Source organism: Lutra lutra, chromosome 13 (assembly GCF_902655055.1).
Source record: "Lutra lutra chromosome 13, mLutLut1.2, whole genome shotgun sequence".
Lineage (NCBI taxonomy): Eukaryota > Metazoa > Chordata > Mammalia > Carnivora > Mustelidae > Lutra > Lutra lutra.
Window position 1 is genome coordinate 73,439,250 of NC_062290.1, and position 24,394 is coordinate 73,463,643.

The 24,394-nt window shown below is 41.7% G+C and overlaps 1 protein-coding gene across 1 annotated transcript in view; it reads right to left on the reverse strand.

Annotated features, from left to right (window-relative positions):
• Positions 1-24,394, reverse strand: part of LPAR1 (lysophosphatidic acid receptor 1) — a 135,572-nt gene that overhangs the window by 59,966 nt on the left and 51,212 nt on the right. Inside the window, exon 2 of the mRNA XM_047700531.1 lies at positions 18,761-18,920. Within this exon, the coding sequence (XP_047556487.1) occupies positions 18,761-18,805 (45 nt within the window). The 5' untranslated portion in view covers positions 18,806-18,920. The remainder of the gene's footprint in view (positions 1-18,760; positions 18,921-24,394) is intronic.

Below are 24,394 nucleotides of genomic sequence, written 5' to 3' on the forward strand. Positions count from 1 at the left end.
CTTGTGCTTACACTTAGACTACCCAGATAACCTAGGATCATCTCCCCATGTCAAAATCCTTAACTGAATCACAACTTGTCTAGTAAAGTAGAATATTTACAGGTTCCAGAGGTTAAGTAATGGACATCTTTGAAAACCGCTATTGTGCCCACCAAAGATGAAAAACAACTTCTGAATTAAAATCAGCAATTCAAACAATGAAACAAAGTTGAAAATTCCAGAAAACATGAAATGGCAAGTTGAAGACATATTGAAGAAATTCACTCAGCACTCAGAGAAGATCAGAGATGACAAGAGTAAAAGGGAAGGAGGCATATAGAGGGAAACATCTAGTTACTAGGAATCCAAGAAAGATCAGGACAAAGCTGAGTAAGATAGCTTGAAACATAAGTTACCGCTTAAGAAGAAAGACCTCAGATTACTGGTTTGCATTTGTGTAAATTACAAAACAGTTCATTAAAAGCAACCAGAATTTAGATATAACTTGGTTAGATTTTGCAATCTCAAGGGTAAAGATAAAAATTCTTTAGGTATAAAAAGAAAAAACAAAAAAATAAACAAAAAGCCAACAAATCAAATACCTAGAGAAAGAGAGACAAAATAGGGTATTGCCAAGCTACTGCGACAGAATTCCAAAGGACAGAACACAAGCAAACTAAATCTCCATTAACTAGAGAAAATGAAGTCCATAAATTCCACAACCAACTATACTGATGTTCCCACATGAGGATAATATACAACAGTTTCAGAAATGTGGCAGGTCACAAAGAACATCATCTACATTTCCTGCCTAAAAAACACAACAGAGCAAAAGCAGTGGCAGCAACCATGGAAAACCCCGGAACACAGGTGCCTAAGTCACTGCTCTCCATGTGGTTCTAAAACTTAAAGCAAATATCAAAAGTAAGACTTGACAGTGTACTTATAAAAATAACTTAATCTGGAATTAGAATCACTTTATCAAGAAGAGCCTGGACTACAATGCATTGAAATGAGGGAGAAGAATGTAAACATTCATTTTCTCTTCTTTCTCAAGAATCAAGACGTGCTACCTCAGTCATAACAGTAATTTTCAAAAACGTTTAAAAACCACCTCATTGAGGGGCGCCTGGGTGGCTCAGCAGGTTAAGCCGCTGCCTTCGGCTCAGGTCATGGTCTCAGGGTCCTGGGATCGAGCCCCGCATCGGGCTCTCTGCTCGGCGGAGAACCTGCTTCCTCCTCTCTCTCTGCCTGCCTCTCTGCCTGCTTGTGATCTCTCTCTGTCAAATAAATAAATTAAAAAAAAAAAACCACCTCATTGAATAATTATCATATCGTTCGTAAAAAATCTAGGGAAAACAAAAATATGATCAGATGAAACTCAACACTTTTAAAAAGCTTATTGTGCTAGGGACACCTGGGTGGCTCAGCGGGTTAAGCCTCTGCCTTCGGCTCAGGTCATGATCCAGGGTCCTGGGATCAAGCCCCGCATCGGGCTCTCTGCTCAGTGGGGAGCCTGCTTCCCCCTCTCTCTCTGCCTGCCTCTCTGCCTACTTGTGATCTCTATCTGTCAAATAAATAAAAATCTTAAAAAAAAAGTTTATTGTGCTAAATCCAAATCACTACAGTCAGAAATTCTTCTGTAATCAGAGAAGTTGCAGAATTCTGCAACGTTCAAGGAACAAAGATGTAAATAAAACAGGATTATTTTATTCCGAAAATACTGTCCTTGATGCTAAAAAGAGAAGTCCCCATTCATGCCCTTTTCACATCCACCAATTACATCTCAGGCTGATGGGGTGGAGGGAGGCCTCTTGGCTGCCCTGCACAGCAGATGTTCCCAATCTGAGACGTTTACCTCACCCCCTATCATGTGATCTCGAAAGAAGTCATAATAATTCCACCAAGCCTGAATGCTAAGGAGCCACATACGGTGTTCATCTTCACTATGCACCTCATTGACTTGTCCACACACTCACAGACATTTAGAGAATGCCAGGGAGGGGTGGGGCACTGCACGGCACTATGGCTTACAGGGGTACCGAAATGATACCCCTGGTGCCTGCTGCACATCCCCTCACAGTCCACACAATGTGATTTTCTAAGACAATAATGTAGTCATTTCCACCTGTAGCCAGGTTGAAAAGAGAACAACACATAGCACAAGCTCTCAGACTGGTAATCAACCCTTTGTGATTTAGTAACTATTTAGATAAAAAGTGTGTGTGCAACTGATCTTCTAAAATGGAGATTTTACTCCACACTGGATAAAGGACCAGTCGTAAGATATACATCAAGCTTAGTTTCCCATCTCTGCTAAAGTAAAACAATGGAGTGAATGCTTCTCCCTGATTCTGACGCTGGGGAGAGCTAATGTGTCTTCAGTAAGCCCCGTAACTGCCCAGATTGGTGATTCTTTTATTTACAAAGCAAGGTATGAATGCTAAGGCCCCTAAATTCAAGTTCCTCAATCTAAAATAATCAGGCCTTCTATACATTTCTTCCCCCTTCCAAAAAAAGAAAGAAAGAAAGAGAGAGAGGGAGGGAGGGAGGGAGGGAAGAAGAATCAGAAAAGAGCACAGAATTAAATGCCATCTTTATGAAGAAAAATAATTCTCACCCCATTTAGAGCCTCAACTTAGAAACCAAAAAGTGAAAGGATCTGCCACTAGAACTAGAAAATGGTCCACAAAACAATGCTGATAGAAACAAAAAATGTTTGAAAACTATAATTTGGGGGGGGGTGGTGTGCAGATGGTGAGAGAGAGAATCTCAAGCAGGTTCCACGTTCAGAGCAGAGCCCTACGTGGGCCATGATCTCATGACCCTGAGATCATGACCTGAGTCTAAATCATGAGCCAGATGCTTAACTGACTGAATCACCCCTGCACTCCTGAAAGCTAGAATTATTACCAAAGGTACAGAATAAGCCAACTATAAGATTTTTGAAAGTTTACCTGAAAAGGTACATAAAATGCTATTTCTTATAAAGTAACAATGTACATGAAAAGAGATGTACCTATGTAAAGAGAAACCATTGAAAGCAAATTGCACCCCAGTAAAAATACTCTGTATCTGTTACAGCCCCTTGCAAGGGGCAGAGATAAAGTGGGGAACATTATACTCATCAAATTTCCAACAAGAAAATGCTGAGTTGGTCCTAAGAGGAAGGAATTCTTTTAAAAAATTAAAAAAAGGATTCAGAGGTTATGGAGAAAATATAATACTCTTTTCAATTCATTATTGAGTTAAAAGGGAACCACAAGCCAAGGTGACAGGCAGCCCCAGTAGCACACTGTCAGATTACGGAGACAGGGCATTAAATATTACTGGGGGAAAAAGGAGCCCTGAGCCTTGATGGAGGCAGTGAGTTAAAACTAAGAACAATCACTAAGCTAGAAGGCTTGAAGATCCCTTATCAGTAAAAGAGTGCAGGGGTGTGTGTGTGTGTATAATCTACCCACTTGCACTGGGGAAAACAAGGAAGTCTATCTATCTCAGTTTAGGCTCCAGGCTAGGAAATAGATAAAAAGTCTCCCTTCTGAGTCATGACCCCAAGCCTATAAATCACATATAGTCGTGATCTGAAGTTCAACTACCTGCCAAGTCTTGTGAAGTCACAGGAGAATGACCACAAACCATGGTCCTGGGTGTGCGATATCCCCACCCCCTTCCTCCTGCTGCACATTTGCCTGGCACTAGCAAGCAGCGAACCTCTCCGGAAGGCCAGACCTGAGGGCAGCCAAACCAAAGACAAACTCATCACCAAAAGAACAAGGACACACGAGGAATACCACATGTGAGAACCAGCAGAACAGTCCACAGCAGGATTAGTCCCAAGCACAGCAGATTAAAGATTATCAGATTATCAGATTTAACATGCATACCTGACATCCAGTCTAAAGATGATCTCCTTCCCCTGATGCAAGCTTTCCTTCCAATGCCTCTGCTCCCATCCTATGTGTTACTGCCGCTCAGCATTCTACTTCCATTTGTTTTTAAACCTACCTAAAATACTTGATATCACTGGGTTTTTTTTTTTTTTAAGATTTATTTGAGAGAGAGAGAGCACACAAGCAGGAGGAGGGGAGGGAGGAGGAGAGATAGTCCCAAGCAGACTCCATGCTGACTGTGGAGCCCAATATGGGGTTCCATCTCATGACCCCAAGATCATGACCTGAGCTAAAACCAAGAGTTGATGCTTAACTGACTAAGCCACCCAGGCACCCCTCCTGTTTTGGTTCTATATTTTCAAAATCTATTTGGCTATCTTTGTATGAAGCAGCCTAGCTGTTACAAGAACAAACAAGGAAACTAAGAGCAAAAGAAATTATTAGTCAATATTTTTTAGGAATATAAATAAGAGCTTCTAAATACATTATATATTCCTAATGTATATTAGACATTTATGTATTTATATATTATAGTGATATTAGAACATACATATAATTATATATCATATATAATATACAAATATAATTTTATAATTCAAGAATAAATAGGGTTTAATCCAGAATGCAAAGATGATCTAACATTTAAGTATCTAATAATACAATTCACCACACAAATTCGAGGAAAGAAAAAAAGCCAATGATTATCTCAACAGACATGAGAAGAATGTATTTGGCAAACTATAGAGCCCTTTCATGATAATATGGCAATGTAGAATTATAAGGGAGCTTCTTTAGCTTGATAAAAGATCCATGGCAATTGTCGCTGTTGATGGAAGTATTCCCTTTAAAAACAGAAATGAGGGGCACCTGGGTGGCTCAGTGGGTTAAAGCCTCTGCCTTCGGCTCGGGTCGTGATCCCAGGGTCCTGGGATCAAGCCCTGCATCGGGCTATCTGCTCAGCAGGGAGCCTGCTTCCCTTCCTCTCTCTCTGCCTGCCTCTCTGCCTACTTGTGATCTCTCTGTCAAATAAATAAATAAAATCTTAAAAAATAAGTAAATTAATTAATTAAAAAAAACAGAAATGAAACAAATTACCAAATGCTTTTTTAGCATGTATTGATGGTCATAGCCAAACAGTAAGAACAAAAAACAAAAAGAATTGGAAAAGAAAAACTTATTGTTTTTCACAAATGAGATAATCAGTTACATAGAAAATGCAAAGATGACAGTATGAATAGGGCTTAGCCAATTTGTTAGATTAAACATCAAGTCACATGAATCAGCTGTGTTTCTACAAACACCAGAAAAAGTATTTTTTTCATTATTTTAAGAACTCATTTACAAGAACAAAATTTCTAATGTACCTAAGAATAAGCCTAAATATTCAAAACTTACAAGTAAACCTAAACAGAGAAAATATTTTATGGCCAGAGAAAGATATTAAGATGTCAATATTCCTGCTATTAATATATTAATTCAGTGCAATAAAATGAAAAATCCCAAAGGGTTCATCATGGTGCTTGACAGTTTCCCTGAACATTGACATGGAGGTATACAAGAATCAGAATACCCAGGTAACTTGGAAGACAAGTTGTCCTATAAGATGCGCCACATTTTTAAAGTCATAGTAGTTAAGACATTGTCACAGAAAATCATGAATGGCCCAATGGAATAGCGAGCCAGAAATTTCATAAGAGACATGCTTTACCCATCAATGGAGAAAATGGTGTAACTGTTCCTCTATATGAAAAAATAAAATAAATTGATTATGCCACATACACAGAAATCAATTTCAGGTAATATAAAGACATGTGTGAAAAATAATAAATCTCTAAAACTTTTAGAAGAAACAAAGACTTATGTTTATAACCCATAAACAGATTTTTCCAAACAAGGCCAAAACATTGACAAAATATGACTAATTAGAAACCCGAGACTTCTATGCTGCAAAGAACTTATAATTAGCAAAATGAAAAGCCGAAGACTAGAAGAAATTCTGGCAATGTCCACAAAAAAGACTTACAGAGAAATGTACAAAGCAAACAATCCAATAATAGAACAGGCAGAGCTAAGGAGAGGTAATTCACAGAAGAGGAAACCTTAATGGCCAATAATCACACCAAAAGGTAATTGGTCTTCAAGGAATCAGAAAAAGTTACATACAAAGTGCAGTCAGATGCAACTTAGGTCCATCAGGCTGGCAACAATTAACACGTGTGAAAACATCAAGAGTTGTCAGTGGGAGTAAAATTTAGTACAACTGCTTTGAAAAAGTTTGGCAGGAGCCACTCAAGTTGGACATGTTCCTACACGTGACTGAGAGATTCTAATCCTAGAAAAAACTCACACATGTGCCTAAGGAGGCATGCGCAAGACTTTTCATTGTTACTCTCTTCTTTAACATTGAAATACGAGGGTGCCTGGGTGGCTCAGTGGGTTAAGCCTCTGCCTTCAGCTCAGGTCATGATTCCAGGGTCCCGGGATCGAGCCCCACATCAGGCTCCCTGCTCAACGGGAAGCCTGCTTCTCCCTCTCCCTGTCCCCAGCTTGTGTTCCCTCTCTTCTTGTCTCCTCTCTGTCAATCTCTTAGATAGATAAATAAAATAAACACATTGAAATATCAGAAGCAACATAAATGCCCATCAAGTGGAGAACGGGTAAGTTATAATCTGGACAGAAAGGTATGCTATGAAGCAGTCAGAATGAACAAAGAGAGCTTTATGTATGCTGATGACTAAAGCAGTGGGTGCACCACACCATTCTTGGGAAGCATTTCTTGTAGAAATACGAAATATCGTTTGTGTTTTCCCACGTATGTATATATATCCACCAACACACGCAGGGAGATGACAAATCTCCATGTCGGGCGTGAGCCAAAAGGGAGGTTCATTAAACTAGCAAAGACTACAAGGGGTTTCAACTTTATCTGTAATTATTTGTTTCATTTATTCAAGACCCAAAGATTTTGAAGGGATTACACCAAAATGTTTAAAATTTTACAAGGCTGGGTAACAGATCTACCACTGTATTGTAACAGTCTCTACACTTTTCTGTAGGCTTGACATATTAAAAACAACAACAACAACAACAACAACAATAAAAACCACACAGGGGTGCCTGGGTGGCTCAGTTGGTTGACTGCCTCCGGTAATAATCCTGGAGTCCCTGGATCAAGTCCCGCATCAGGCTCCCTGCTCAGTGGGGAGTCTGATTTTTCCCTCTGCCCCTCCCCCACTCTCCTGCTCTTTCTCTTGTTCTCTTTCAAATAAATAAATAAAATCTTAAAAAAAAAAAAAACACGCGCAGCTAATGGAGTTGGGAGTCACAGCAAATGGGTTGCATTGTCAATTTAAAAGGGCTCGGGAAGAAGGAGAGGGAAGGGTAGCAGCAAGCCCAACAGTGTGATTAAAGAGTAACACCTGGATATGGGATGATACTTCACCTTCAATTGCCCATTTCTGGGAGACAGCAAGGGGAATGGGAGGCGCCACCACAGATTTTTAGCGGCTGGAAACTTATATTAGACTCAGCGAAACCGGAGTTCAAATGCCAATTATATAACACTCCCCTCTCAGTGCTCCGTTTCCTCAACTGCAAAAATGGAGAGAAAAACACCACCCACTTTGAAAGATGGAGTACTTATTACTCAGTCTCTGAGATCCCTTCTCTGGAAACTTTTGAATTCAGTAACCCAGAGAGCTTGACATTCATAAATCAATGACCACCTCCAAACACAATGTTCTTGAACTCACAGATGAAAACAGTATGTCATTCATCCATGAAGAAAATGAAAAATTATTTTCCATTAGCCCCTCTTTTTCATAGTCTGACAGTAGAATGTTTCCTTATTATCTTGTTCCCATTTGTTTTTTTTCTTTACAGCGATACGGGTGTGGACTGGTGTCTATTTCTCCTGATGCTTTATCTATCCCCACACAAATACCTCATTGCCTTATTCATTTTAACTTTATTATAAATTCTGGCATCTGGAAAAGTACTTTTTCCCATCTAGTTTTTCTTTAAGATTTTATCAGTTTTTTTGACCTTTTATTTTTTTTAAGATTTTGTTTATTTATTTGACAGACAGAGATCACAAGTAGGCAGAGAAGCAGACAGAGAGAGAGAGGAGGAAGCAGGCTCCCCGCTAAGCAGAGAGCCCTATGTGGGGCTCGATCCCAGGACCCCGGGATCACGACCGAGCCGAAGGCAGAGGCTTTAACCCACTGAGCCACCCAGGTACCCCTGACCTTTTTTATTTTTATACAAGTGTTAGAACTCGTGAGGTTTCCAAACAAATTTAGTATTTTATTGTGATCACATTCAATCTACAAAATGCATTTGCAATGAACTGACATCAAATCAATGAGTCTTACAATCTACTGACACAGCACCTATACAAGTCTTCTCGAAGGTCTATGAAACTTTGGTAAGTAATTTGAAAGAGCTCTTACATCTATTTTATTATTATTCTTAGGTGCTTAATACTTTTCACATACTTTCTTAGGTGCTTAATACTTTTCACATACTTATACGTTGCTTGTCTGGATAATTTTCTCAACTAACAGTGGTTTCTTTTATTACTGAGACATAACTGATAAATAATATTAGTTTCAGGTGCTCAGTTTTGAAAAATAAGATTATTTACCTATTTATTTTTTTTAAACATTTTATTTATTTATTTGAGAGAGAGAGAGACAGTATGAGCGAGGAGAAGGTCAGAGGGAGAAGCAGACTCCCCGTGGAGCTGGGAGCCTGATGCGGGACTCCATCCCGGGACTCCAGGATCTTGACCTGAGCTGAAGGCAGTCGCTTAACCAACTGAGCCACCCAGGCACCCAGATTATTTACCTATTTAAATCTTTATATTCTACCACCTACACTTATGTACTCTTTTATTCCTACAAAGCTCGTCTGCTTTTTTTTCTGTAATACAGAAAGCAATAAAACGTGCATCCAGGGACGCCTGGGTGGCTCAGTTGGTTAAGCAGCTGCCTTCGGCTCAGGTCATGATCCCAGCGTCCTGGGATCGAGTCCCACATCGGGCTCCTTGCTTGGCGGGGAGCCTGCTTCTCCCTCTGCCTCTGCCTGCCATTCTGTCTGCCTGTGCTCACTCGCTCTCCTCTCTCTCTGACAAATAAATAAAATCTTAAAAAAAAAAAAAAGTGCATCCAAAAGCAGCAGCATTCACTACTTTATTGGTTTTTTAATGATTTTAAGGAAAATATGCAAAAAAGTTCTAAGAGTAAGTGTATATTCCTGATACATCATCTGAAAAAGCTAAACATCACAGTGTAACTACAACCATAATCCTCACAGATTCCCCATCATGCCTCCTTGTTTCTTCCACCTTTTCTTGCTCCACTATCAAGGAACCGAATTCCCATCTGCAAGCTCAGTGTCATCCTAGTTTTCCAAGCTCATCCTGAATGAAACAACGGCCAATGAGCAGCTGAGTCTCTACCCTGATGGGTCTCACAGAGGTAGGAAGATCTTTGCCTGACCATGACTGCGGAGTCCTGAGTCCCCACTGGTCACCCACTCAATCCAGCATGTCAGAGATAAACCCAGAACACAAGCCATAGGGCTGGGGTTCTTCTGGGTCCTCCCCTCCTCTGTTTTTTCCAGATTTCTTTGGTAACTTGATCGACTACAATTAAGGTCATGCTAGACAGAGTTTCGGAATATGCAAAGCCCGTAGAGTTGGGGCTCAAAGCTGATTCTGGATGAACAGATCTTCTTTCCAGGCCTCAACTAAGCCTCCAAAACTTACCCATGCTGGCTGGTGGAGGTTCATCTAAGTGCAAATATTGAGACATCAGGAAGCTACCTAGTTCAACCATGTCCTATCCCTCCTTTCTCTGAGACTGGAGGTTCTTGCTTCCAAAGTGGGTCTGAATCACTGAAAGTCACTTTACTTCCAACTTAACCTTTCAAGAACTCAATCTATTCCATGACTCTTTCACAAACTTTTTGTCTTAGACGCTAAGGTGAAGGTAACAATACATTTCTTTCCCAGTCTGTGCCTGCCTAGGATTACCGTTTATGAAGTGGGATAAGTTTAACTGAAGGGCAGTTCTTAAGGGATGCTGTGCAATTATGAAACAGCAGTATCATCACAGACAGGGGATGAAGGCTGATTCTTTAAATGACAGTCTTCTTATAGCAAGGTACGGTTCTCCAAAGACAGAAATCTGGACTCTGTGATTATGCTCTCCTCCACTGGGAAACGCAGCAGGGCCCTGCCCCACCTTAGTGTCTATTCCTGGAAAAGCTGCAGTGAAAGTTCAAAGAAAAATAGTTGGAGAAGCTAGGCAGGAGAAAAGGAAACTAGGCAAACAGCATCAGAATGGGCAGAAGAGTGAGAAAAACACATCCTTTTTGAAGACTATAGAGGTAGCTCCATTAATCATTAAAGACTAATTAGAAAGAAAATATTGGAAAGAAAAAGCAGCAAATACGAAAGGTCTTTGTACCCAGATATCTTCATTATATGAATAGAAAAGTCAATGGGGCACCTGGGTGGCTCAGTGGGTTAGGCCGCTGCCTTCGGCTCAGGTCATGATCCCAGGTCCTGGGTTCGAGCCCCGCATCGGGCTTTCTGCTCAGCAGGGAGCCTGCTTCCTCCTCTCTCTCTGCCTGCCTCTCTGCTTACTTGTGATTTCTCTCTGTCAAATAAATAAAATCTTTAAAAAAAAAAAATGTGCCCTCATATAGATGAATGGATAAAGAAGATGTGGTGTGTGTATCTAAAGAAGATGTGGTGTGTATAGAATATTACTTGGCCATAAAAAGGAATGAAATCTTGCCATGTGCAACAATGTGGACAGACTCAGAGGGTATTATGCTAAACAAAATGATTCAGAGAAAGAAATTCTGTATGATTTCATTCATACGTGGAATTTAAGAAACAAAACAAATGAGCAAAAGAAAAAAAGAGACACACACACATACCAAGAAACAGACTCTTAACTATAGAGAACAAACTGATGGTCACCAGAGGGGAGGTGGGTGGGGGGATGGGGGAAATCGATGATGGGGATGAAGAAGTGTACTTGTCAAGACGAGCACTGAGTAATGGACACAACTGTTGAATCACTATACTGGACACTACAGTGTACACTATTGTGGACTATATTATACACCTGAAACTAATATAACACTATATGTTAACTATAATAGAATTAAAGTTCAAAACTTACTAAATGGGTATAATTGTTAAACATTTCCTAGACCCATTCTAAGTAAAATCACGTGGCCTCGGGGCTCCCAGCTGGTTCAGTCCCTGTGGCATGCAACTCTTGGATTGAGTATAACCCCACACTGGATGTGGAGTTTACTTAAAGAAAATAAATAAATAGGGAAGCCTGGGTGGCTCAGCTGATTAAGTGTCTGCCTTCAGCTCGGGTCAAGATCCTGGGGTCCTGGCATTGAGTCCTGCATTGGGCTCCTTATTCAATAGGGAGCCTGCTTCTCCCTCTCCCTGCTGCTCCCTGTTTGTGCTCGCTCTCTCTCACCCTCTCCCTCTCTGGCAAATAAATGAATAAAATCTTAAAAAAAAAAAAGAAATACATAAAATCTTTCTTAAAAAATCACATGATCCTGGGCACCTGGGTGGCTCAGTGGGTTAAGCCTCTGCCTTCGGCTTGGGTCATGATCTCAGGGTCCTGGGATCGAGCCCTGAATCAGGCTCTCTGCTCAGCAGGGAGCCTGCTTCTCTCTCTCTCTCTCTCTGCCTGCCTCTCTGCCTACTTGTGATCTCTCTCTCTCTCTCTGTCAAATAAATAAATAAATAAAAACCCTTTTTTAAAAATCACACGACTTTTTGTCACGTGAGATAATTAACTCCCTATCCCTCTTCCCCCACCTTTATTTTATGTAAGTTGGTTTGGAGGGGGGAAGAAAATGTGCCCTCATATTCTGAAATAAAATATCCTCTCAAGCTTTATCTGAGCTTATAAACACAAAAAAGAGCAGAGATGAATTTAAATTGCAATATAAGCACAAGTTTTAACCTCTAAGAGAAATGTGGCTCAAGACAGAGTAAGTCGGAAATCTAAGTGTTTATCTACGCATGCATTTGTTCCTGGCAATAGGCTGGAGTTTTCAGTACTGTTTATCTAACTTGGCTTTCCTCTGATGGATCTCTGGCACACTACATAAGCACATCATATACACACACCATTTGTAGAGGTAACCACCTTCTCCCTGTAAAGAATTCTCAGAATAATTATGGGGGGGAAAGGAAGGAAATAATATAGGTCACGTATCTAACTAAGGAGCTGATAGTGTACTTCACAGATATTTTGCCATTTAAACAGATAAAGGACTTCACAGATATTTTGCCATTAAAACTTAGGAGCACAGTGTATATTACTTGAATTTTAGAGATTAAAAGAAATAAAACTAAAAGAGATACCTATATTAAAACATGCCGTAGCGGGGTGTCTGGGTGGCTCAGTGGGTTAAGCCTCTGCCTTTGGCTCAGGTCATGACCTCAGGGTCCTAGGATGGAGCCCCGAATTGGGCTCTCTGCTCAGCAGGCAGCCTGCTTCCTCCTCTCTCTCTGCCTGCCTCTCTGCCTACTTGTGATCTCTCTCTCTGTCAAATAAATAAAATCTTTAAAAAAAAAATGCCGTAGCTATGAGATTTGACCTAAAATTCACCTGTATCTCAGCTCAGGAACTCTTTTTTCTCAATTCCATGTTAGATGAAGCAGACCACACCATGTCTTCACTGTGTGGCACTGGAAATATATTTCAAATTCCAATATTTACATTTTAGTCTAAAAGCCCTATCCAGCTGTCTGTGATCCCTTAGAGACTGAAAATTTAACAATTACAATCATTCTTTTACTTTGGAGCCTTCAGTGTATGTCCTATTTTTTTTTTAAGACTCTTGTTTTTTTTAAAGACTTTATTTATTTGACAGGGAGAGAGATCACAAGTAGGTAGAGAGGCAGGCAGAGAGAGAGAGGAGGAAGCAGTTTCCCGCTGAGCAGAGAGGCCAAGGTGGGGCTCGATCCCAGGACCCTGAGATCATGACCCGATCCAAAGGCAGAGGCTTAACCCACTGAGCCACCTAGGCGCCCCCATTTCATTTTTTCTTATTCTTCAGTGGTGAAATATTCTGATTCATATGTCAATCTACCTCCCACTTAGAGAATAAAGGGAGGAAACGGAACTGCCTTTTAAACCTTAAAAAGTGATGGAATAGTCTTAGAGAAAACGGATCTATCAATGTGTTTAAAAGATAACGCGACTGCAAAACCACTTTTTAGAAGAGCAACTGGGGATATCTGAATATGGAGGAGTATAAAAAAACATTAAGGAGTTGTTTAAAATTTTGTTAAATGTGATAACGGTACTGTGGTTATAGACATGAGTAATTTTTAGGGATGCACACCGATGTACAAAAGGTCACGGTGAGAGGACACGATGTCAAACATTGGCTTTACAATGGTTCATCTCCCCAGATGACAGGAAATGAAACAAGCATGGTAAAATACCAAGAACTGTTAAATCTAGGTAATGGCTTTACTGGGATTTGTTACACTATTCTTTTTTTTTTTTAAAGATTTTATTTATTTATTTGGCAGACAGAGATCACAAGTAGGCAGAGAGGCAGGCAGAGAGAGAGAGAGGAGGAAGCAGGCTCCCCGCTGAGCAGAGAGGCCAATGCAGGGCTCGATCCCAGGACCCTGAGATCATGACCTGAGCCAAAGGCAGAGGCTTTAACCCACTGAGCCACCCAGGCACCCCTGTTATACTATTCTTTTTTGTTTTTGTGAACGTTTGAAAACTGCCATCATAAAAAGTTCTAAAAACGTAAAAAACTTTAGTTTCAAAACTTTTCTTTCAATGGCAAAAAAATGCAACCCACTTAATATGGAATTCAAGTGCTTTAATCCAAAAGTATCCAGTCTCCAACATCAGAAATGAAACCTCTAGAACATACATTTTGGAAATATAATGGATTTTGTTAGAGGAACCTATTGGGTAATGTTCAAAAACACCTGTCTTCCAAGAGACAAGTAGAGACCTACTTGTGTTCCATGAGAACACTGGGTATCTACTAGTCCCTATCTACCCAAACTCATGTCTTTAAAGAAAGCTACAGGAAATCACTTGCAGGGATCAAAATATCTTTGTTTCCCAGGCTTAAAACCAAGATAGCCACTTCACAAATGACAGAATGAAGTACCTTGTAAAATGCGGCTAGAATAGAGTCCTCCCTTACTGGAATCCCAGGGAGTGGGACTGGAATACCGTTGAAATTCTCCACATCAGTCCTGGGCTTGAGATAGGCCAAACTGTTCATGCATGTAGTGAACCACTCAGTGCTTCCAATCAAAAGGAAAATAAAACTTTGAATCCATCCTCTACCCACGGTCATTGGATGCGACTCAATTAAAGCAATGCTAACCAGAATTTTAGAAACAGAAACCGGCCATTAAGAGTGGCAAGATTTTTTTTTTTTTTTAATTTCCTACCCCACCCCAAGCTCATATCTGCAGGATATGAACACATTAATTTAACCTAATGGTGAACGTGTTCCCGTCTGCAAACATTTCCCTAAAGGTTTCCTTGGGCAAGGAACTCTTTATCAAGGCCTAGACTAACACAGGAGTATCTTAGCTACACATGGTCTTCCTGCTGCTACTAGCCCGGTTTCGCTGCAGTATTTATCTCGCTTCGTAAGAACAAGGTGCTTTCTCAACAGGAGAAAACAAAAATCCGCCTCACAGTCTAGTCAGGGGCAAAGCAGGGAATACAAACTTGTCCCACTTCAAAGCACAAGGCCTCTCTGTCACTAACTAAACAGCAACCCCAGCCCAAGTGACAAAGGAAGCTTTCTTCCCTATTATTGTTTGAAACAATCACAGGCTATTTGTTCATATTAATTAGCTTATATCTAGTATTAGGCAGCCTTGATTAGAAAATTGCTCTTTGTTACCAAATGAATAGAGGAAAACAAAACCAAAAGCTCTTTTTTTTTTTTGCAATTGTTTTTTTTGCCTTAGAAAAGGATTGTCAGGATTCTCACACTCGAAGGTGAGTTTATCTTTACACGGGTCCCTGAATTCAGTCTAAAAGAACGCGAGTGGATAGGCCAGCCGATACCAGGCTAGGCTGATGGAAGGAATTGCTCATTTCGCCTTGTCTGAGGAGACCGTGTATTTCAATTACTTTCACCTTCTCTGAACCTGGAGAAACCTGGGGAGAGTAGACATCCATACAGACTCGTGAGTGAGGGCAAGTCAGCCTGGGACTAAAATCTGACAGCACAAATTACATGTGAAGAACGGATGTACAGATCATCAGAAGGCCTGCTGTAGACCAGAGGACCTAGGAACAAAGTGACCCAGGGACGTGCAGCTCTCCAGGAGCATAAGCTCCCTCTCCCTGGGACCTAAGCTGATAGTTTACTGCTGACTCCTTCCAGGTGGACTTGGGTTCCTCCAACAATCCGAGGCCGCTTGTTCCCAGCACATGCTAAGAATAATGGGACTTGCAACCCTCACTGAGATTAATTAATGAACTTGTTCAATAGAACTATCAAAAGTCAGGGTCTGAAGCCAGCCCCATGACTCCAAAGCTACACACGCTTCAAGACTAATGTTTAATTCTTCCATGTAGCTTTCGAGGCCCTGTAAGAATCTTCTCCGACCTTGTAACCTAACCCATCTCCCTCCTCTACTACCAGAAGTATGCTGATAAATACCTAACAATGGGCCCTTAAGAGTCAGGGACTGCGTTTGCCAATTTCCCTGGTTAAAGACTCCACCCCGGCTGAGTGCAAGCTACAAGCATGAAGTCAGCGGGCTCGCACGGTTCCTGAAAATGTTAACAATCAGATCTCAGGAGCTGGCAGAGCTGGCTTGAGCACATCTGTGCTTACCACCTCACACCCCAGCAGATGGCAGCTATCCTGAACGGACCCCCAAATGCTGGGCTCTCGCTCTCCCCTTGGGACATTCGACATTCACACGTGCTCCTTCTCCTCCCTTGTCAAAGTGAGGACACATCAGCTCCCAGCCTGGCGGTCCTCCCTCCAGAAGCCTTCCCGGATCCTACAGATCTTTCCTGGCTGCTTTACTTTTCTGCTAAAGTCCCCATACTTCTATCCTAGCGGGTGTGACATTGGTCTCTAATATTTTGTTTCCCCGTCTGCACATTTCCCACTACATTTCTAAACTCTGCAGGGCAAAAGCCTTGTTTCTTTGATTTATTCTTGGACTCCCCAGGCCTGCCCACAGTGAGCGTACTCAACACTATTAACTAAAGTGTACTGAGCACTCGGCGCCAGACTTTGTTCTAAGTTTCAGACATATTATCTCATTTCATCCTTAAAACAATCCTATGAAGCTGGCTCTGTAATTTTTATGTGCATTTTGCAGGTAAGGAAGCACCTCACAGGGCAGAAACCTTTCTCCCACCCCCACAGGCTCAGGCAGTAAACGCTGAGCCAGGATTTAAACCCAGGGAGAGCCCTTGAACATCTATCCCAGGGCTTGACTTTTTGCCCCTCCCGTCCCCGCCCCCAGTAATTCTCAACAAGAAAACTTACTATATTTAAATTCTCTCCAATGAGAGAAATTAAATATTAAGGGACAGGATGTCATCAGGTAGTGTTAAACTTTAGAAGGGCTTTTTCTGTCTCCCAAGATCCAATTTTTGCACTCTGGGGGAAAACATCATCCCCCACTGACAATGTATGTTCTAGACTTTTCACTATGCGCTTACATTAATGTATCCTACGGTCGTCCCTAAAAACATACGATCTTGGTTTACAGTTTGAATGATACCTTCCTGAATGAGTCTGCATTTTACTTTCTTTTTCCTCCGTCAGGTATCTTAGGGAGACAGAACTGTGTTGAGATATGTACTTACCATTTTTCTAATTGCTTCATGGTACTTAAATCATAACAGCACGCCTGAATTGTCACTCTGCTATCGTATATTCCGAAAGTTTTGTACTTCTTGGCCTTCAACTAATGCTTCAGTGAATAAATATCTTAATGCACGTCTCCCTGGGCTCATCTACAAGTGTTTTTCTAATGCAGTTACTGAGATGGGAAGAGGGTATATGGAAAGGGATAGAATTTTAATAGATGCTATCAAATTACTCTCCAGAGTGACTGTACCAATTTACCTTCCCACAGAGGATTTACAAGAGCCCATATTTTCCCCAAGTGTTTGTATTCAATACAAAATCTTTCTACCTTGGGTGGTGTTAAACATTTTAATTAAATGAGTCACTGAGAAATACTACTCTGGCTTACCAGCTGATAGTAGCTTGTGTAAGAGCAAAAAGGCATGCCGATAAGATGCTCCTCTGGGAGATGCTGACGGAAGCAACATCGAGACAGAGGGGCTGAAATCCTTGCCCAGAAAACCGGAGCTAGGGCCTACCTCACTTCACCAGAGGCTCAGAATGGCTGCTGCATGGGGACCGCCACAGCGGACTCTGACAGGGCGACCTCGGGTAACGGGTGCTCGGTCTCACCACACACTTACAAGGTCTCTGCAGCACTAAAAACCCGACTGAGGGGAATGGAAACCAAACAGTCCAAGTCAATGAAATGCTGGAAAAGCAAGATCCATTTACCAGAAAGAGAAATACACATGATGGTGGTAACAATAAACTTTCTGGAAAATATCAAATGCTTTAAAATCTTAAATAACAGGAGGACTTTATCCAGATGACAAATTCCAAGGTCTTTTTTTAGAAGAGACAAAAATCACTTATATATACATGAAGTAAAAATGCTCTCTGCCCCCTCCCCACCCCCCCACCCCCGGCTTCTTGGCTCTTCCCTCCACATATCCCTAACTTGAAATACATACAGAACCCAGTGGCCTGGAAAACAATACAGAACCAAAAAAAAGTGTGGAAAAACATTCTGTATCACCAAGATTTAAACTTCAAACAAAATGGCTCTTTTTTCAAAGGTATACTTTTTTCTTAACCTTGGCTTAAAAATGATTATCATGAATGAGATGGGGAAGGCCACACTCTAAAAGGAGGGGCAGAAGACGAAGGAAGAGCAGATGGGAAACTAATTGTTGAGCCCCTGCTATGTGTCCGCATATATGCTATCACTTAATCCAGAGAACCATCCCGCAAAGTATGGTGGCATGAGGAGAGGTCGAAGCTGAGCGAGGTCAGCATGACCAAGGCCATCCAACCATCGGGATGTGACTTCCGGCCCAACGCTCGCAAAGGCTGTTTCCCCACTACACCACACTGCCAGTTAAAATGGAAAGGGTCCAATTACTACTCTAATAGATCAGACTGTAAAATAATCTGCCGGCAATATTCTTGCCACGTGACTGCTGTTCACTGGACAGGAAAAGTAACGCATGACTATGGTTCACAAGTTTCGGGAGGGGCCTCTTCTTTGCAAAGCTCCTAGAACGGGTCAAGGCAAAACAGTAATTAGAGGAAGCAGACAATGAGACTGCATTCAGAAAACTTCTAAGATGAGATCTGGCCTGAGCTATTTCATTGAAACCCTAAAAAAAGCCAAGAGAGAGGGGCGCCTGGGTGGCTCAGTGGTTAAAAAAGCCAAGAGAGGGAAACGCAGCAGGATTTACCTTCAACTGTCTTGACTGGGATGCCTCTAGGAACAGACAGACATTCAAAGCACTGAAAACGAAAACCCCACCGCACAGAGGCTGGTCCTCTCTCATCACTTGCTCATTGTTCCAGCTGCTTCGAACTCAACAGCACCTCCCCCACGAAAGCACCATTATCCAAATGCCCACCAAATGATCATTACAAGGTTTCATCCCGTCCCTAGAGTCAGACGCACCTTCTGAAACTCAATTTAAATATCTGGTGCAATCAAGATTAGTGCAAAACTTACACCAGGCTGAATCACTTACCTGGGGTTGTGAATTTAGAGGGGTGGAAGTGGAGGCAGCAGCCATGGCAGCTCCGTAGTTGTGGGCAGTGACCAGCCCCCAGCACAGCTGTGCCACACACAGGAGTCAGGTCAAGTTAGCTGTTGATCAGATCACGGTCATGCTAAGAGGAACTGTGTACCTGGAAAAGGGCAGGAAAATCCACAGTTAACCTGAAAGGACTAGGGCGTGGGAGTCAAGTACTACTGGCCAGAGGAAGCAAAAGTCCCTATGCCACACACCAACTCCTAGCTTAATGAAAGAACCCAGAAGACAGCATCGCACAACTCAGAGCCAGGGCTCCCATGCCACTCAGCCAAATCATGTTAGGTTGATGCATTTTCAGAAATCTGAATCCAGCTGTCCTTGCTGGCTAGATGTTTTGAGGAGGCCATTTCAAGCTGTAAAGCTGGGGACGGTGGGCCCAAGGGAGACACCATTCCATCATTCAAAAACAAAGGACCCACGATCGATAACCGCCAGTTTAAATACAAAGGGCAAAGAGTGTCTTAAAGACCACCCAGTTCAAGTATACCCATTTGCAGATGGAAAACTGAGGTGCGGAAAAGAAACTATTGTCATACATTTCATTAATGACAGAAGCAGGACTGGAGCCACAATCCCAGTCTCGTAGGGATTGTAAGTATGTTCCATGTTCACATTTCCTCAGGAAACTGAGTTACCGCTAAAATTAAAGAAAGGGAAGACATTCCAAAGTGATAGGAGTCAGTTATAAGAAAGAATCAAGAACTCCAACTGCTGGTGGGGGCTTCATTCCTCTTGCCCATGAGTGGGGAAGAGTGCATTTCTACAGCCTTCTTGACATCCTTGGAGACAGGATGCTAGATAGGCACAAAACAGTAACAAACCTTCTGTTACTAATATGTTCATTAAGGAAACTCAAAAAGATGTTGAATTCTCTGCAGTAAAGCATGGCCCCAGTTCTGTCTGAAGACCGAAGTGATCGTTTCCACACTATAATTCGATCTGTGGGGAAACTGTTTCCATTGTAAGAATTTAAGAAAGTCTTCCCTTTTAAGTTCTTATTCTTAGGTTGTTTTCGGGCCACCTAATAGTACCCTTTCTTTTATTCAAAAGATATTTATTGAACATCTACAGCGAACCAGGAGCATAATGAATCAAACTGAGCCAGCCCCTGACCTCAGGGAGCTCTTGTCTAGAAATATCCTTTCTCGTTTCACCAGCATGCAAGATGATACTCAACACTTCTCAACTACTGGAAGATGATACTTTCCATTATAGCAGAAGTAAAGATTTAACCCTTGAGCTGGACATCTAATCCAAGCCTTCTGAATACCGAATTCTCTGGCACCACTCTGTACCAGCTGGATGATGCCAGGCAAATCACAGAATAGCACAACTGTGTCCCAAGAAATAACCTAGGTTCTATGAACCTGAAGGTCTACTTTTTATCCCATCTTTGCATATTACCCTTCATCCTGGAGTTTCAATCGCTTTAGGTTTTGTGTAGAACTATGGCTCCTTCCTTCTTTGTCTTCTCTGTTATGGGATTACAGTTATTAACAGGTAAGGAGTAAAGCTGTCAAACTATTTTGGTATAGAACGTTCAACACTAAATTCTTTAGGTGCCCTAATGTTCTCCTTAATCCTCGCTTTAGGGGAGAGAGAAAAAAAAAAAAGACCATTGTTCATCATACTGTGAATCTAAGTGAACAGCCTGGGAGAAAGGTGTATGTACAGGGGAGTGGGAGTGCCTTTGGGCTTGAATGCCAAGCCTCCACTGAGAAAATTACAGGACACCCATGGTGCACTGTTTTGTACTGAACTTATTCCCAGCATCATTTTGTGCCCATCCCTACTTTTTTTTAAAAATTTTTCCTCTTTCCTTCTCATGTGTTTATAATTCATATTGTCTTACTCTATCATATGTGGGGTGGACAGATGTATATATAACCAAGAAAATAAGCAGGCAAGTGAGATTCTATTCTTAAAGACTCACACTGTGTGCTCGGGTCCAATATCTAAGTTAAGTCATTTAGCGATATGACCTTCAAAGATTTTCAATATTCAGAGTACAGAGAATTGCCTGAAAGATGACTAGAGAGCAGCTAGCCTGTGGTAGGGAAAAGGATATAGAAGTGGATGTGGCAAATATGCCTGGTGGCATCACTGCCAACCAGCAAAGGGGGCAGGCAAGACACTGGGATTTAATGAAAGCCTAGGAGATGCTGAGCACTGAGAAACTCATTCCGCATACAGTTTGAGGCACAGAGTGTCACCTCATTCCACGGACAAGGACCCTGAGGCTGTAAAAGTTTGTGTAGTATAGGTAGCCAAAGCCACACAACCCAGACACGAGGGAGCGGACACTTGTCCAGGTCCCACTCCAGGGCCATGCTCTTTCCACAGACTAGCCCCCCACCCCACCCATGTGAACACAAAATAAGGACAGAAAGTGTTTAGGCTTGAAGAACAAATTTGAGATGATCCCGAAGAAGGCAGGATGTAAGCCAGAGGCCCTGCAGAGTAACCAACTTCCCCAAACTCTGAAACAGAGAACCCTGGGCTGCTGCTCTCATCTGTAGAAAATGGTAACGGGGCCTTCCTAATTTTGATTTATGTCACACATCCTTGATATACGTAAGAGAGAGCCCAGATTCTTAGTTTCCTATCTTCAAGAAGCAAGCAAGAAAATAAGGCAGAAAGTTAACTGCCTTCTCTAATGCATTTCAGACCTACCGAGTTGTGAGGCTTCTGTGGAACCTATTCTGACATGACAGGAGCCCTTTATGAAATGGCACAAGGTTACTTAACTCCAAAATACGAGGGCTAAGCGATACTACCGCAAAGGGTATAAATCAGCTCTCTTGTGGGAGTGAAGTCCTAAAACTACATTTATAAAACCTATGTACTTCCCAACTTATTTACCAAACTGCACAGATCATGGGGGAGCTAGACAAGATAAGAGGACATCCTAAATACTAACATTCAGTCCCTATCCAAGTAAGCCACCTCCCTGTGACATGCTAGTCCCCTGCTGTCCCAGAGCCTCGCAACGTCAACCATAGCATCGCACGGAATTTCTGAAGAAATTAATCCCTCTTTGAACTCTTCCAAATATCTGGTTGCCTGTCCTGTAGTTCTTCCAATGGGCCACCAATCCAGCTCTCCACTCCCTTCACTTGAGCTGGAACACTGTGCCCCAGCTACAGAGAGCCATGGAGTGAAGGGGGTTGGCCCCACTGACCCCAGCTGCCCTTGGGTCATTATTGTTGCTCTTCCCCCCCTTCTCTACTTCACTTAATTCTCCATTCTAGGCATCTCTTCTGATCTCTACCATTCTTCCCCAAACCGCAAACCACTTCTCCTGCCCTTCACTTGCAAAAGATCAGCCATCACTTACTTATTTACTGGCCCATTCATCCATTCCTCTATAGTCATTGGGTATGAATTAACTCATTATCCCTCCCTACGATTCAAAACAGATGTACAAAATACAATTCCTAAGTAAGAAAGCTACATAGGCTCATTCCTCCGTGCCACATTACCAGAGAAATCACCAGCTGACTCTAAGAACAGGAAATATTCTGAATCAGCCCCAGAGGCTCTGCTATTGCTTGAATTTTCAGAAAAACATTCTAGAAAGAATCAATATGAGAGGCTGACAGGAGGACTAAGGTACAACATTGCCTTCACGTGAAACCACACTGAATGGACAGAAAATAAGCAAATGAGACCCTAATAGATTCATAATGATACTCCTAGTTCAGAGGGATGAGGGGTGGAGGGAATGAAGCCAGGAGGCACTGGAGCACCTTTCCAATACACTCGCTCCTTAGATGGGGTTCCTGGCTTCAACTGAGCAAGTCATGTCTGGCTGTATTTACTTCTGATTTACATGTGGCCATGATGACTGCCCCAGAAAACATGTGGGGGAAAACTCTACCAGCTGGCTTCTGACATGGGCTTGCCAAGTGACAAAGACCTTACTAAGTGCCACCCCAAATACCTAAAAGAAAAGTCTTTGGTTCTGAGGCAAACTCCCCTTTGTTTACTTCTGCAGCTGATGCTGGCTCCTTCTCTAGGCCTCATAGGAAGATGAATTTCTAACTGGCAAATTAATGTACTATAAATCTAACCATTTTCCTTTATCTGGACTTGAGTCCAACAGTGACTCATTTCAGTCTCTTGAAAGAACACAGGGCAATACCGGATACTGAATATGCATAGACTTCCCTCCCTATGGATAAGCAACAGAGAAAAATTCAAATCCACGAGGCAAATGAAAAATATTATGGCTCAAGAGGAGGGAAGATTCTAGGATCAGAGCAAGTATTTACTTAAGGAATGGGGGTACTATGTTAAGAAAAAAACTTTTAAAATCTTGTGGTCAGAATGAGTCTGCGTTAACCAAAAAGAAAAAAGAAAAAAATCTGAATTATGAACTTGAATGAAGGCAGTCGATAAAGCAGAAAACAAAAAATAAAGTAAAAGACGGTTTTCCAGAAGGAGAAGATAAATCAGAGCTTGGTGGGGGAGGGGCTTACATGGGTAAAGATTTCAAAGCTGCCATTCCCAAAACATAACAGATGAATGAAAAGTACCACAGGGGGGAAGAAAGAAGTCATCCATGCTACAACCAGGAAAGAATACATTAATGTTTAAAGCTTTAGAAAAGCATTACATATAAATAAAGACGTTTAGATGAAGTAGGAAAAAATGCCAGACTTTAAATCTGTGCATCCTTCCACAGGGAACTCTTTTTTTTTTTTTTTTAAGATTTTATTTATTTATTTGACAGAGAGAAATCACAAGTAGGCAGAGAGGCAGGCAGAGAGAGAGGAGGAAGCAGGCTCCCTGCTGAGCAGAAAGCCCGATGTGGGGCTCAAACCCAGGACCTGGGATCATGACCTGAGCCGAAGGCAGTGGCTTAACCCACTGAGCCACCCAGGCGCCCCTCCACAGGGAACTCTTAAGAGTCTGGCAGAAACCAAGTAGAAAAAAATACTCTGAACCTCAAACCTGGAGGAACAAGATGTGAGATAGGAAGGTCAGAGCTATAGGTCATCTTTCTTGGTATTTATTCCCCTACCAGAGCAAAATAGCATTGAGAGCCAGCCTTATAGCATCAAAGGACTAATGTTCTCTGGATTCTAAGCAGATGAAAACGTAACAACAGTAACACCAGAAAAATAACATTGCACCCACTGAAAACAAACACAGGATACTTAACAAATGCTAATTCAAAATGCAGTAGAAAGACTGAAATATCAGGTTAAGAAACTTGCCCAAAATGTAGAGCCAAAAAAGCAAAGGAAAATAGAACGGTAAGAAGGAAAAAGGTAGTGGATAGTCAAGGAGATCCAAGAGCTCAAGAAAAGCAATTCCAGAATGAAAGAAAAAAGGAAATGGGAGGAGGAGGGTCACATAACTCAAAACACTTCCTAAAACAGAAAAGTCATAAATTTGTTGACTATTAGAATCCACTGAGTGCCTACCTGCCCAACTCAACTGATTTTAATATGCCCACATTAAGCATATGATTACAAAAATTTTTTAAATGGTAGAGATAGAAAAAAATCCCGTGGCCAATCAGAAATTGGGGGTGGGTGGCGCAGATAAAGAATTAGGGAT